The sequence below is a fragment of the Lactuca saligna genome, chromosome 8 (assembly GCF_052625555.1).
Source record: "Lactuca saligna cultivar CGN05327 chromosome 8, ASM5262555v1, whole genome shotgun sequence".
Lineage (NCBI taxonomy): Eukaryota > Viridiplantae > Streptophyta > Magnoliopsida > Asterales > Asteraceae > Lactuca > Lactuca saligna.
Window position 1 is genome coordinate 280,103,384 of NC_136424.1, and position 12,134 is coordinate 280,115,517.

Below are 12,134 nucleotides of genomic sequence, written 5' to 3' on the forward strand. Positions count from 1 at the left end.
GGTTGCTTTTTGTAGAATAATATTTGTAATCCAACGCTCGAAAAAGGAGAAAAAAACGTGGTACAAAATGGAATATAGCAACTATTACGAAGTTTTATTCAAAAGTCTTGTTTTTCTATTTTTTTGCATGTAAATCCTTTAAAATATTTTGCATGATTAATTATCCATTTGCTTTGAACTATGGAATATTCATTCTCTTGTTATAGATTGTGGGTTAGTAAACCCTAGATGGAATTTTTTTTTTTTTTTACTTTTTTTAGATTAGATAGAATTTACGAATTACTAAATTCTTGATTTTTGGTTTATAGATTATGCATCCTTAGGACATCAATAATGCATTAAACCCTATAAATTTCAATGGATTATCATATCAGTTTTCTATAATTCATACAACTCTATCATTTTTTTTCCTATAATACTTTGAAATCTACAAAATTCAATAGAATGTTACAAAATATAATTTATAACAAAACTTTAAGAATTAAAAACTTTCCTTTTTCCCATTGAACTCCAAATCTATTGAATATCAAAGTAGCATCTCACAATGATGAAGTTTCGTACATTGTATAACACATAGACTTACTACCTCACTCAACTCACACATTGAACTCCCGTTATGGATGCTCTTAGATTTGATACGTTGCATATACGTTTTTCTCTTGATTACTTGAGGCTTAGTATTATATACCATTTTGGTTGCTATCTCTTAAAATTAGGGAGCCTCATGTATTCTTATTAGACAATTTCATTGTCTAACTTATTTTGAGTTGAGAAATTGTCTAACTTATTTTGAGTTATGTTCAAGTTGAAGATTTAGGAGTTGCTTAGAAGATAGCCAGAATATTTTGAAGGCATCTATTTGTGAAGTTGCATTTGAACCTGTGATAATTGTTAAATTAATTACTATCTCACGCTTTTAACTAAAGCTCTATATTTTGGTAGCACAAAAGTATACTAGTATTAAAGTATTTTTAAAACTTATTTTTAAACTATGAGACTATGATTTTCAGCAATTAAAACTTTCAATTGGTTTTACTAAAAATCAAATGGTTTTAAATTGTATTTCAAACTATCCTAGCAAGGGTGTTTCAATTACCATAATCCCCTTTCTTTTTCAATTAAAGAGCACTCACAACAGTCATCATCGGCTTCATTTCTTCGATGAAACACATCTTCTACATAATGTGGTCAATGATTGCATCTCCTTATTTGGATTCTTTCTTTATGTCTTGATTCAAGACTGGTTCCTCATTTTTCAATATCTTTTCTTTGATTTCTCTCCCTGATTTTGTATGTGTGGATATATTATGGGGTTAGAAAACCTTTCTTCATGCTATGTTCTTGATTATGGCGTATGGAGTTCTTGGATGTCATTAGCAAAAGGTATGGCTCCATGGTCAAGATTTCTTACAGTTTACTCACACGCATGCACTCACATGTTTTGTTTTTCTCCTATTCTCTTAACATTTCATGGTTTCTTTATCTTTCTAAATAATATTCCTTCACCCACACAATTTATCCTCTTTTGAGTCCTACTCACACAGTCAATGTGCATTAACTCAGTTTCTATAAAAGATCAAAAACTATGATGCCTCAATAAATTATTCACAGGGGACTTGAATCAATTGAAATTTCTGGATTTAGAAGCCAATTCATCGGTTTCCACGACAATTTGTTCAATTTGACACAATTATTTGGGAAACATGTAATCAAATACAATTTACGATTATCAATTCATGATGCAAACTTGGTCCTTGGAATTATTTGCGCAGTTGCCATCACAGCCATGGACAAATTCAGATCATTAGGAAGACATCAAAAACTTGTGATCCGAACCCGAAACCATATCATTACAATCAAATCCACAACCACACTGTGGTGATTCCAGAAAATTACTCACCTCAAATCCGGCCGCTAGGATTCCGACTGAGAAATTGATTTGATCGCCGACATGAGTCACCTCCACGATGTTCAACCACACCACCAGTATTTTGACGTTTATCCCCTTAAGATTTTTCAGCTTCCCTTTCTCTATCACGCCGCTAATCGTTGACTTGTACTTGATATCGTAGCCCTGAATTTTGAAAGAACAGGTCTCTTTCATGTACGCCTTGAACTCTCCAGTCGCTTTGTTCAGATCGTAGCCTGTGACGCCTTTCGGAAGAAGGCCAACCGGAAAATCGTACTCCAATAGCTCATCGTATGCTGTAGGCGTATCGGAGGCAGCGGAGGAAATTAAGTGGAGAAGCAGGAAGAATGATGATAGAAGAAGAAAGCGAGTTGGCGGAGGAGATGAACTGGTAATCCGCCAGAGAAGATCTGACCTCATCTTCGTCTCATCAACTCCTTGCGTTTCTGTCTCGACTTCATCCATATAGTAATTCGTTACTTCTGTCATGTATTCATCTTATTTCTATTTATTTATTTTTTTTAGTTAAATAACATTGTTCTCAATTATTATTATTTCATTAAATCATTAGATATATGATTTTCTGTGACAAACATTTTATTTTCTTTTATCTAAATGCTTCTAGATACCAAGTGTTTGTACCCAATAACACTTCCGACTTATCCACAAAATGAATAGTTAAATTATTTTGTACATGCATTTTGTGTTTTGAAAGTATGTTATTTAATGTGATGAAATGACAACCAATAATCTAGTTTGTTTTTTCAAGTCATTGATCTTTTAATAGTATTCAACATGTCAACAAGCTTTTTTTAGGTTGTTTACATCATTAGAGTGGATTTTTTACAATACAATTTTATCATAGTTGATGTCACAATAGACCCCATGTCATCTTGAGATAGACATAAGTGAACAATTTATGTCATATTAAATGCTACATCGAACGACACAGAATTATATATCAGTTTATTCAGTTGAAATTCATTCCAATGGTATAATTAGAACCCCAAAAAAATTGTTATATTGGTTTGTTGAGTATAAACAAAACCTTGGTGACCCAAAGAGCAAATGAAATATTACCGGTGGGCATCCTTTTTAAGAATTTACAAAGTAACATAAAACATAAATGATAAAAGTTTTCAAAAACTATTTTAATAATGTTATGGGTCATGTCAGTTTCCCTGAATTAATTTTGTTGTTTAAGTAGAATGTACTGGATTGAGAGACACTAGAAGCATAATTTGTCAATAATCATATATAATTGTTATAAAGTTGTCTCCTCAAACAGCTAGACATTGATTAACTTATCTGGAAGCACAAGGCATATCCTTTGGAGCATCTTTGTAATCGTAGAAGCATATCTGGTGGGCAATTTGTCGGATTCTAAGTTGCACATTTATTGTTAACAAAGTAGTTATAGGCAGAACATGTAATTAGCTTAACTTTAACAAACAAGTAACTCGTGATATTAGTTCATTACTAATGATACGCATATAAGAATAAAGAATTTGACACAAATCTGTTTTTTTTTTTTTTTTTTTTTTTAACTTTACTTACAACCTATTAATGAGCGCATTTTTATACTGGGACTAGTCCAAGAAACAAAATTAATCACACAACCACAACCACAACCAACAAATATGAATTTCTCGGAACCATCTTTTGCACTAACACCACTCCTTTGAGATCTCTTCAAGCGACACCTGAGTTCATGATACACATCTATAACAGTTAAAAATCTGGAATTTTTCTCCATAGCATACAGAACAAGAATCAGGTATCTAAGGACATGTACAAGCAACTAGTAAGAAAAGCTAAAGTTCAAAAAAAAAAATGTCAACTATATGAAATAAAGGCAAAGAGAAAGATACCTGGGAATCTTGAAGAAAGTAGAGTAGACACAGGGTGTTAGTTGACATCCTTGAGCCTCTTAATTAAAGAGTCTAGGGATTTTTTCTTTGGATTTTGCTTGTAGCCTCTTGATCCAAAAGTTCCAAAAAGTCGCTCAGAAGGATCCTTTAGTTTCTCTGAAATGATCCCTACTTTTCTGTAATCCAAAGCATTATAGCTCCTCTCCCTAATTACCGGATTCAAAAAATTCTCTGGGTTATTACTGAGAAGCAAGTTAACTAATTGCCTTGCCTCAACAAGTGCTTTCTTCAGCTGATTAGCTTCTTCTTCAGATACAAGAGAAGCTTGGTTTTCAGCAAATGATTCCAACAACTTTATATCCAGATCAATCCCCATCACAGCATTCAAACTGAACCTCTTCACAGATTCACCAACTAAAAAGTTAACAATCGTTTCCGAGATGTGGGAAAGAACATCTTGTAACACTCGTTTCAGAACCTGACCAGGTAATATCTGTTGTGCAGTGGAAAGAAGTGTTTCCAGAAAAATGATCACCTCATTCACATATTCGTTTTCACTCTGAGGTGCCTCATCAATCATCCAATTCACGTTCTCAATCAATGTCATGAAACCATCAACTTTCTTTTTAAGCAAACTGCACAGCATTTCTTCAGCTGCATCACGTGCTTTTGTCAGGGGAAACTGCCGCCTACTCCTTTCCACCATCCTAAGAGGGATCCCAGAAAGCTTTGCAGCATGGCGGAAGAAGAAATCACAGGCTCGTTCAAGAACAGCCATGTTAGCTGCAACAACCATGGCTTGATTCACCCCACTGATTGAACTGCTAATAAGCTTGAGAAGAGCATCATCCAGGACTTCAGTCAGAAGCCGATCTAAGTATTTCTTCACAACATCATAGAAATCAAGCTGTCCACCATGAGACATGAAGCTAACAGAATCTTCGATGAAGGACCTCACGATTCGACAACAATCAGGCACAGTGGATGAAAATGGAGCAATGTAAGGAAATGCTGGTACAATGTCAGAAGTTTGTATCTGGAAAGAAAGAACGTTCATGGAATACTCGTACTCTTTGTTCATCCACATCTGTTCAAACTTATCTGCAGCAACAGCTTCAGCAATTTGTTTCCGACAATCTGATAGCAATAACTCATGGTACTTATCCCTGTGCTTGTTTAACACATCAAGCAAAGCATCAACTGAGTATCCATACCTCCGCAGAGTAACACCAAGCAAACTCACATAATCCTTGATCAGTAACAAATGATTGGCTGTTCGCATTCTAGAAAATTGATCTTCTAACACAGAACACATTTTGCTAACAGCAGTGTCCCACAGATTTTCTACTTCCATTTTCGTTATCAATCCACCCCCGGTCCTTAAAACGCGATCTTCAACTATGAAAAATCCGGCTATCTGAGCGAAAAACGTCTGATGAGATTCTAAAAAAGGTGTCATGGAAGATACCTGGAAATCCGAAGTTAATTGAAGTTTCCGGTTTTCGAAGTAATACTTTTTGAATCCATCCTCAAGCCCGAGAGTTTGATGGATATGGTAGGATCTATACAATGAAGTCAGATCAAAACCTAGAGCGTCATTAACATTACCGCCGTTCCCATAAACATCGTTGCCTTCGTTTCCTATAGAGTAACCGTCGTCGTCGTCTTCTTCGAGAGCATAAACAGTGTCCCTCACGCTGAGGCGACTCTGCTCCTCGGCTTGCCGTTGCCTGATCCGTAATTCTTCTTCTCTCTGTCTACCGGCCGACGCTTGTCCGATAGCAACTTGCCCCAAGTTCCGACTAACTGTACGGATCTCAACAAGCCAATCTCCAAACTCTTTGCTGATTCTCCGTTCGATGTGCGCTCGGATCGCAGGGATGTTCTTCTCGAGCATCCTCCGGAGCGTGGACGACGGCGTCTTTTGTATAAAGTCTCTCTCGATCGAGTCAATACACTTCAACGCCATGTAAAAGTTATTCTTCGATAGATGAAAATTCACCCGCGAGCAAAGCTCCATTAATCGGACACAAATTCGAAGAGATTCGATCGCAAGGGATATGTTTTGGCACTTATTTCTCGCTTCTATGAAAGAATCGAGAGATGTTAAGAGAGGACCGGCAACAGACTGTAACTGGTAGTTTGAATTGGAGATGGATGATTTAAGCGATTCGACGCCGGAAAGAAGAGAACGGAGGTCATCGACAGCCATTATGAAGTCCTGATAATGAACCTTGCACACTTCTTCGATCTCAGCCTCTTTGGATCTGCAGAAATGACGGAGGTGGTGGAGTAGGGTTTCGGGCTTACCCGAGGCGAAGGTTTTGCGGATGAAAGGCGATAAGTCTTCTCCGTTGGATATGGCGGAGGATAGGAGGAGCTGGTCGAGCTTGTCGCCAGAGTCCCCATTCTCCGCCGAAGCTACGACGACTTTCCGGCGCGTTTTGGATGAGTTCATCGACTTTCGTTTGCGGTTTCTTTACTCCGACAATAGAGTTACCGTCAGTGAATGATTAACGGAGACGTTAGACACGGAATATATTTAGGAGAGAGAAATATAGGAGCGCTGGCAGCCTGTGATGTAGGTGACCAGATCCGGATGTAACAACGCCGGGTGATGGTAAACTGGTATGGTAATCACTAATCAATGAATTATCACAGAATTTACTCGGAACTTTCTCTAACATATTGAATGGATGATTACAAAATTGACAATATGTCAACCAATGTTTTGAAAACCGAACCGGTCGGTTTACCGGTTCTATGGTTCAAGTGGTCCAACCGATCGGATCGGTCTCAAAAACCGGATAATATCATAATTATATTTAATTATATAAAAAATACAAAAATATATATATCTTTTGAAATTTCCGGATTTGACCGGTTTTACCGGTTCAACCGGACGGTTTTTACCGGTTTTCACCGGTTCACATGAATACCGGTTTTTTGTCATTTAAGAACCGGTTCCCGATCGAACCGGTCGGTCCGGTCCGGTTTTCAAAACATGGATGTCAACTGATATAGATAAAATTGCAAAAATGGTCGATATAGTATGTAAAAAATTTGGAATTTGGTTTAAAAAATTTTGAAGTTGTACCACTAGTTCAATAATAAGATTTTTATTACGAGTTTAGCTCAATTTACTTTGAAAATATTTAAATTGATGAATTTATCTTTTTTATTTTGTTTTTTATTTTTCTTTTAATACAACAATTAAAAAAGACAAAAAGAAAAAATAAACACCACCTCTCTCTCTCTCTCTCTCTCTCTCTCTCTCTCTCTCTCTCTCTCTCTCTCTCTCTCTCTCTGAAATCGTCGTTATCGCCAGAAACCACTGTCGCTATTCCTGGAAACCACCATCGTTGTCGCCCCAACATTAGAAACCACCACTAGGTGACGTTCAAACGTCTTTACCGGTAGCGATCTCTGCGGTTCAGATATGTAGCTCGACAACTTGTCGGAAAGGAAAACGTTCAAACCACCACCATTTGTGACGTTGTATATCTACGTTGTCCTTCGGAGGGTTTCTTGTTCACCGGGAAAACAATTTGTCAGTTTCTAGCAAACCCGACTCAATTTGTCCCTCTTCTCAGTCCGTCCTTCATTTATCGCCCCTTTTCACAGATCTACGTCACTAGAAACCGTATGATCGTCGGGTACAAGATCGACAAGGTACGCCGTAGGATCTTCGCCATGTTCGTGGAGCGGTAGTGGTTTTCAGTTGCTAGGGTTTACAGTAAGGGTGAGCGCGGTACGGTTTGGTGCGGTTATTGGTCAAAACTTCACCACTAACCGCAAATGCGGTTAATCCAGTTCAAATCCGCTTGGTGCGGTTATTTTTGCGGTGCTGTTAAGCGGTTATTATTGTAGTGCGGTTTTGTTTTTTTGTGTTTCGGTTATTAACTGCATGGATTTGGTGCAGTTATTTTCTATGGTTTTTAACCGCACTAGGGAGTTCAAACAGTTTTAAGATTTTAAAGATATTACTTGTAATAATAAAAAATCATATGGTATAAGACAATTAGTTTAAATTACAAACAACTAATATCTTAAAAACGATTAAATCACTAGTAATTAACAATAAATATCTTAAAATTGTCAAATTTCACCATTTTCCAAGTTAAACATAAGAAAAAAACTGTTATTATTATTATTTAGTGAATGACTATTGGATTCTCCATATTCCCCTATTACTCTCCATAATTAATTAACATTATAGCAAACATTATTATGAGTTTTATGAGTGTAGTTATGTACCACTATAATGAGCATTCATATCATACATCACTTTTCATCTTCTTTGTCTAGTATAAATAGTGAATATTATGTATTGTAAAGTTTGATGATTTCACATAACATACGTAAATTGTCAGGCATATCTGGGTGCCCGACCTACCCCTTCGGTCCTCTCGACCGGATACTGCCTAGCATATCTGGGTGCTAGCCTCCCCTTCGGTCCTCTCGACCGGATACTGCCTAGCATATCTGGGTGCTGGCCTCCCCTTCGGTCCTCTCGACCGGATACTAAGGAATATTTCACCCCTACCACTACCACATAACACGTATCACATAATCTATTTAACATGGCTGAGCTTGACTGCCCCTTCGGCCCTATCGACCAGTAACCTGGGGACTATCTCCCCTACTATCACTAGCAAATAACATCATATCATACAAACACATAAACATAACACAGGTAGTAGCAACCCTAGATGAATATCACAGAGACAATCATCTAATCATATACTCCCTAATAGTGGGTCGGCATTGTGGCCTTAGACCCACTACTACTAGAAGGTAACTCACCTCAAAGTAGCTGCTGAACTGATTGGGAACTGACTGACTGCTGCTGCTGCTGCTTCGAAAATCCTCCGACTGCAATTCCCACAACATACTCAATCAAACACTGCTAACTGTCCTTTGGGTAAAATGACCATTTTACCCCTGGTCAAGCCCTAAGTCAAAGTCAGAGTCAACTTTCAGTTGACCCGACTCGCCGAGTTGGCTCTCCAACTCGCCGAGTTCCTACCCAGATGATTGTCCTGAGTCCCTGTTTCTACTCGTCGAGTTAGGCTATGACTCGACGAGTTCTTCTTCTAAACTGACATTGAAGTCCTTCATCCTACTCGCCGAGTTGTATGAACAACTCGTCGAGTTCATCTTCATCCGATGAACACTCATGCTTAGACTCGCCGAGTTGTATGAACAACTCGTCGAGTCTGTTCTTGATCTATGAAGATTGCCTTGGACTCGCCGAGCCAGGCCATGACTCGCCGAGTCCTACCATGGGTGAGTTCAGCTTCCAACTCACCGAGTCACACCCTGTGACTCACTGCTCAAACTCGATATAGCAAAAAGGGGACAACTCGGAGACTCGCGAGCAGACTCGCCAAGTCATATAAACGACTCGCCGAGTCGTTGCCATGCACTCATAAAATATACAGATTTGTTCGATTCCAGTTCATGCCATTCACAGATCTGGACGCCTAGGACACGAATCACACGTAAAGTTTCCAACTTTACGTGTAGATACTTACCAATATGGTTTTTAGGGTTCCAAATACACTCAAAATGGTAGATCTTGGGTAAACAAGCAACATGGGTCCATAAAGCTAACAGATCTGAGCTCCTGGAGCTCAATCTTGTCCAGATCTAGAGGCCAATCAACTTATTACGAACCCTCAAGCATACACAGTCTAGGAAACGGCTCAAAAAGGACTTTAATGGAGCTATAAGGGACAGTAAGCTTAAAAATAGAGAGGAAACGAGCTATACCTTAGGGGAAATGTTGGAATGACACAGAGATGCTTGGCCTCCTTCTCCACTTCTTGATTCCCTCTTCTTTTCCCTCAAAAACTTCAAGAGCACCACAAAGACACCTCAAACTCACAAGGAAACACGGCTAGAGAAAGACACAGGGCTCTGGGAGTGAATGGGGACAGAGTTGGGGCGGATATGCTGTTTAAATAGGGTGCAAACCCCTGAAACTTAGGGTTTCATCCAACAGCGGTGACTCGCCAAGTCCAGGATATGGACTCGCCGAGTCGCCAACTTAAACGTGTCCCGGGTCCCGTCCCTACTCGGCGAGTCGGACCTATGACTCGCCGAGTCCAAGGCTAAAAATGGAAAATACTCCAATAAGATTGACATACCTGGAACCAGGTGCTACAAATCTCCCCCACTTATTTTAGACTTCGTCCTCGAAGTCTGCTGCTCGATCCTGAAACAGCTCGGGGTAATGCTCCATCATCTCGTCCACCGGCTCCCAAGTACATTTCGAACCCCTGCGGTGCTGCCATTGCACCTTTACTAGCTCCACCCTCTTGTTCCTCAAATCCTTCGACTTCCTGTCGAGGATTGCGACTGGGCGCTCAATGTAATTCAGGTTGTCATCAACCTAAATATTCTCTAACGGCACTACTGCTGAATCGTCCACTAGGCACTTCCGCAGCTGAGAAACATGGAAAGTGTTGTGGATCTGGCTGAGCTCGGCTGGCAGATCCAGCCTATACGCCACCTTGCCCACCCGGGATACAACCCTGAACGGTCCGATGAATCTCGGGCCCAACTTGCCCCACTTCTTGAATCGAATGACGCCTTTTCAAGGCGACACCTTCAGGAGAACCATATCCCCGACTTGGAACTCCAGGTCGGATCGACGCTTGTCGGTGTAGCTTTTCTGTCGGCTCTGAGCGGTCTGAAGCTTGCTCCGTACCTGCTGGATCCTTTCAGTCGTCTTGAGCACCACTTCAGTGCTCCCCATGACTCTCTGGCCAACTTCACCCCAGCATATCGGGATCCTGCACCTTCGTCCGTACAACAGCTCAAAAGGAGGACGGTCAATACTCGCGTGATAGCTGTTGTTGTATGAGAACTCGGCTAGGGGAAGGTAGGTATCCCAGCTACCACCGAAGTCTAGCACGCATGCCCGCAACATATCCTCCAAAGTTTGGATGGTCCGCTCGCTCTGGCCATCCGTCTGCGGGTGAAAGGCGGTGCTAAAATGCAAACGAGTGCCCAACTCATCATGGAATCTCTTCCAAAACCTGGAAGTAAAACGCACATCCCTGTCCGAGATCACCGATACCGGCACCCCGTGCCGCGCCACGATCTCCCTGATATAGATGTCGGCCAATTTCTCGGCCGATATGCTCTCCTGAATCGGAATAAAGTGAGCACTCTTGGTCAGTCGATCCACGATGACCCAAATCGAATTCACTCCACGCGCGGTCCTGGGAAGCTTTGTAATAAAATCCATGGTGATATCTTCCTATTTCCACAGTGGAATGTCCAACGGCTGCATCTTACCATGAGGTCTCTGATGTTCGGCCTTGACCTTCCTTCAGGTCAAGCACCGCTCAACGTACCATGCCACATCCCGCTTCATGCAGGGCCACCAATAATCCAGACGAAGACCCCTATACATCTTCGTCGCCCCGGGATGAATAGAGAATCGGGACTTTTGCGCCTCCTCCATCAAAATCTGGCGCACGCCTCCGTGATACGGCACCCACACCCTACGGTGTAGTGTCAATAGTCCTCGGCTATCATAATCAAAGGAGGACACCTGACCCACCACGCGCTCGCTCTTCCGATGCTCCTCCTCGATAGCCTCCTGTTGAGCCTCCCGAATTCGCTCCAATAGGGGAGTCACTACGGTCATCCTCATGCATACGTCCCTAATCGGCGCCGCCTTGCGGCTAAGCGCATCGGCCACCACGTTGGCCTTCCCTGGGTGGTAAAGGATCTCGCAATCATAATCCTTCACCACATCCAACCACTGATGTTGCCTCATGTTCAGATTCGGCTGATCCATGAGATACCTCAGACTCTTGTGGTCCATGTAGATGGTACAACAAACCCCGTAGAGGTAATGTCGCCAAATCTTGAGGGCGAAAACCACAACCCCCAACTCCAAATCATGCATCGGGTAGTTCGCCTCGTGAGGCTTGAGCTGCCTCGAAGCGTAGGCAATGACATGCCCCCTCTGCATCAGAACTGCGCCCAACCTTGAAATGGACGCATCACAGTAAACCACAAAATCCTCTACGCCCTCCGGCAGGGCTAAGATCGACGCCTCGCACAATCTCTGTCTCAGTGTCTCAAATGCAGCCTGCTGCTCGGGTCCTCACCGAAAGACCACGACTTTCTTTGTCAACCGCGTCAGGGGTACGACTATCTTGGAGAAATCCTGAATGAATCTCCGATAGTAGCCCGCTAATCCCACGAAACTCTGAATCTCAGATGGAGACTTCGGAACCTCCCATCTCATCACGGCCTCGACCTTGGCCGGATCGACCAGAATCCCGTTCTGGTTGACGAGGTGTCCAAGAAATTGCACCTCGCGCAACCAG

General features: G+C 41.2%; 1 protein-coding gene across 1 annotated transcript; it reads right to left on the bottom strand.

The window, feature by feature from the left end:
- Nucleotides 1–1,616: 1,616 nt before the first annotated feature.
- Nucleotides 1,617–6,397, bottom strand: SEC15B (exocyst complex component sec15B). The gene is made up of 2 exons (XM_078971473.1): nt 3,781–6,397; nt 1,617–3,612 (listed from the first exon to the last, which is right to left on the bottom strand). The coding sequence occupies exon 1, from the start codon at nt 6,236–6,238 to the stop codon at nt 3,818–3,820; it is 2,421 nt and encodes an 806-aa protein (XP_078827599.1). The 5' UTR covers nt 6,239–6,397; the 3' UTR covers nt 1,617–3,612; nt 3,781–3,817.
- Between the last annotated feature and the right edge of the window lie 5,737 nt (nt 6,398–12,134).

Bases quoted from the DNA above. Each gene is read 5' to 3' on its own strand.
- SEC15B (XM_078971473.1), bottom strand. From the start codon at position 6,238: ATGAACTCATCCAAAACGCGCCGGAAAGTCGTCGTAGCTTCGGCGGAG.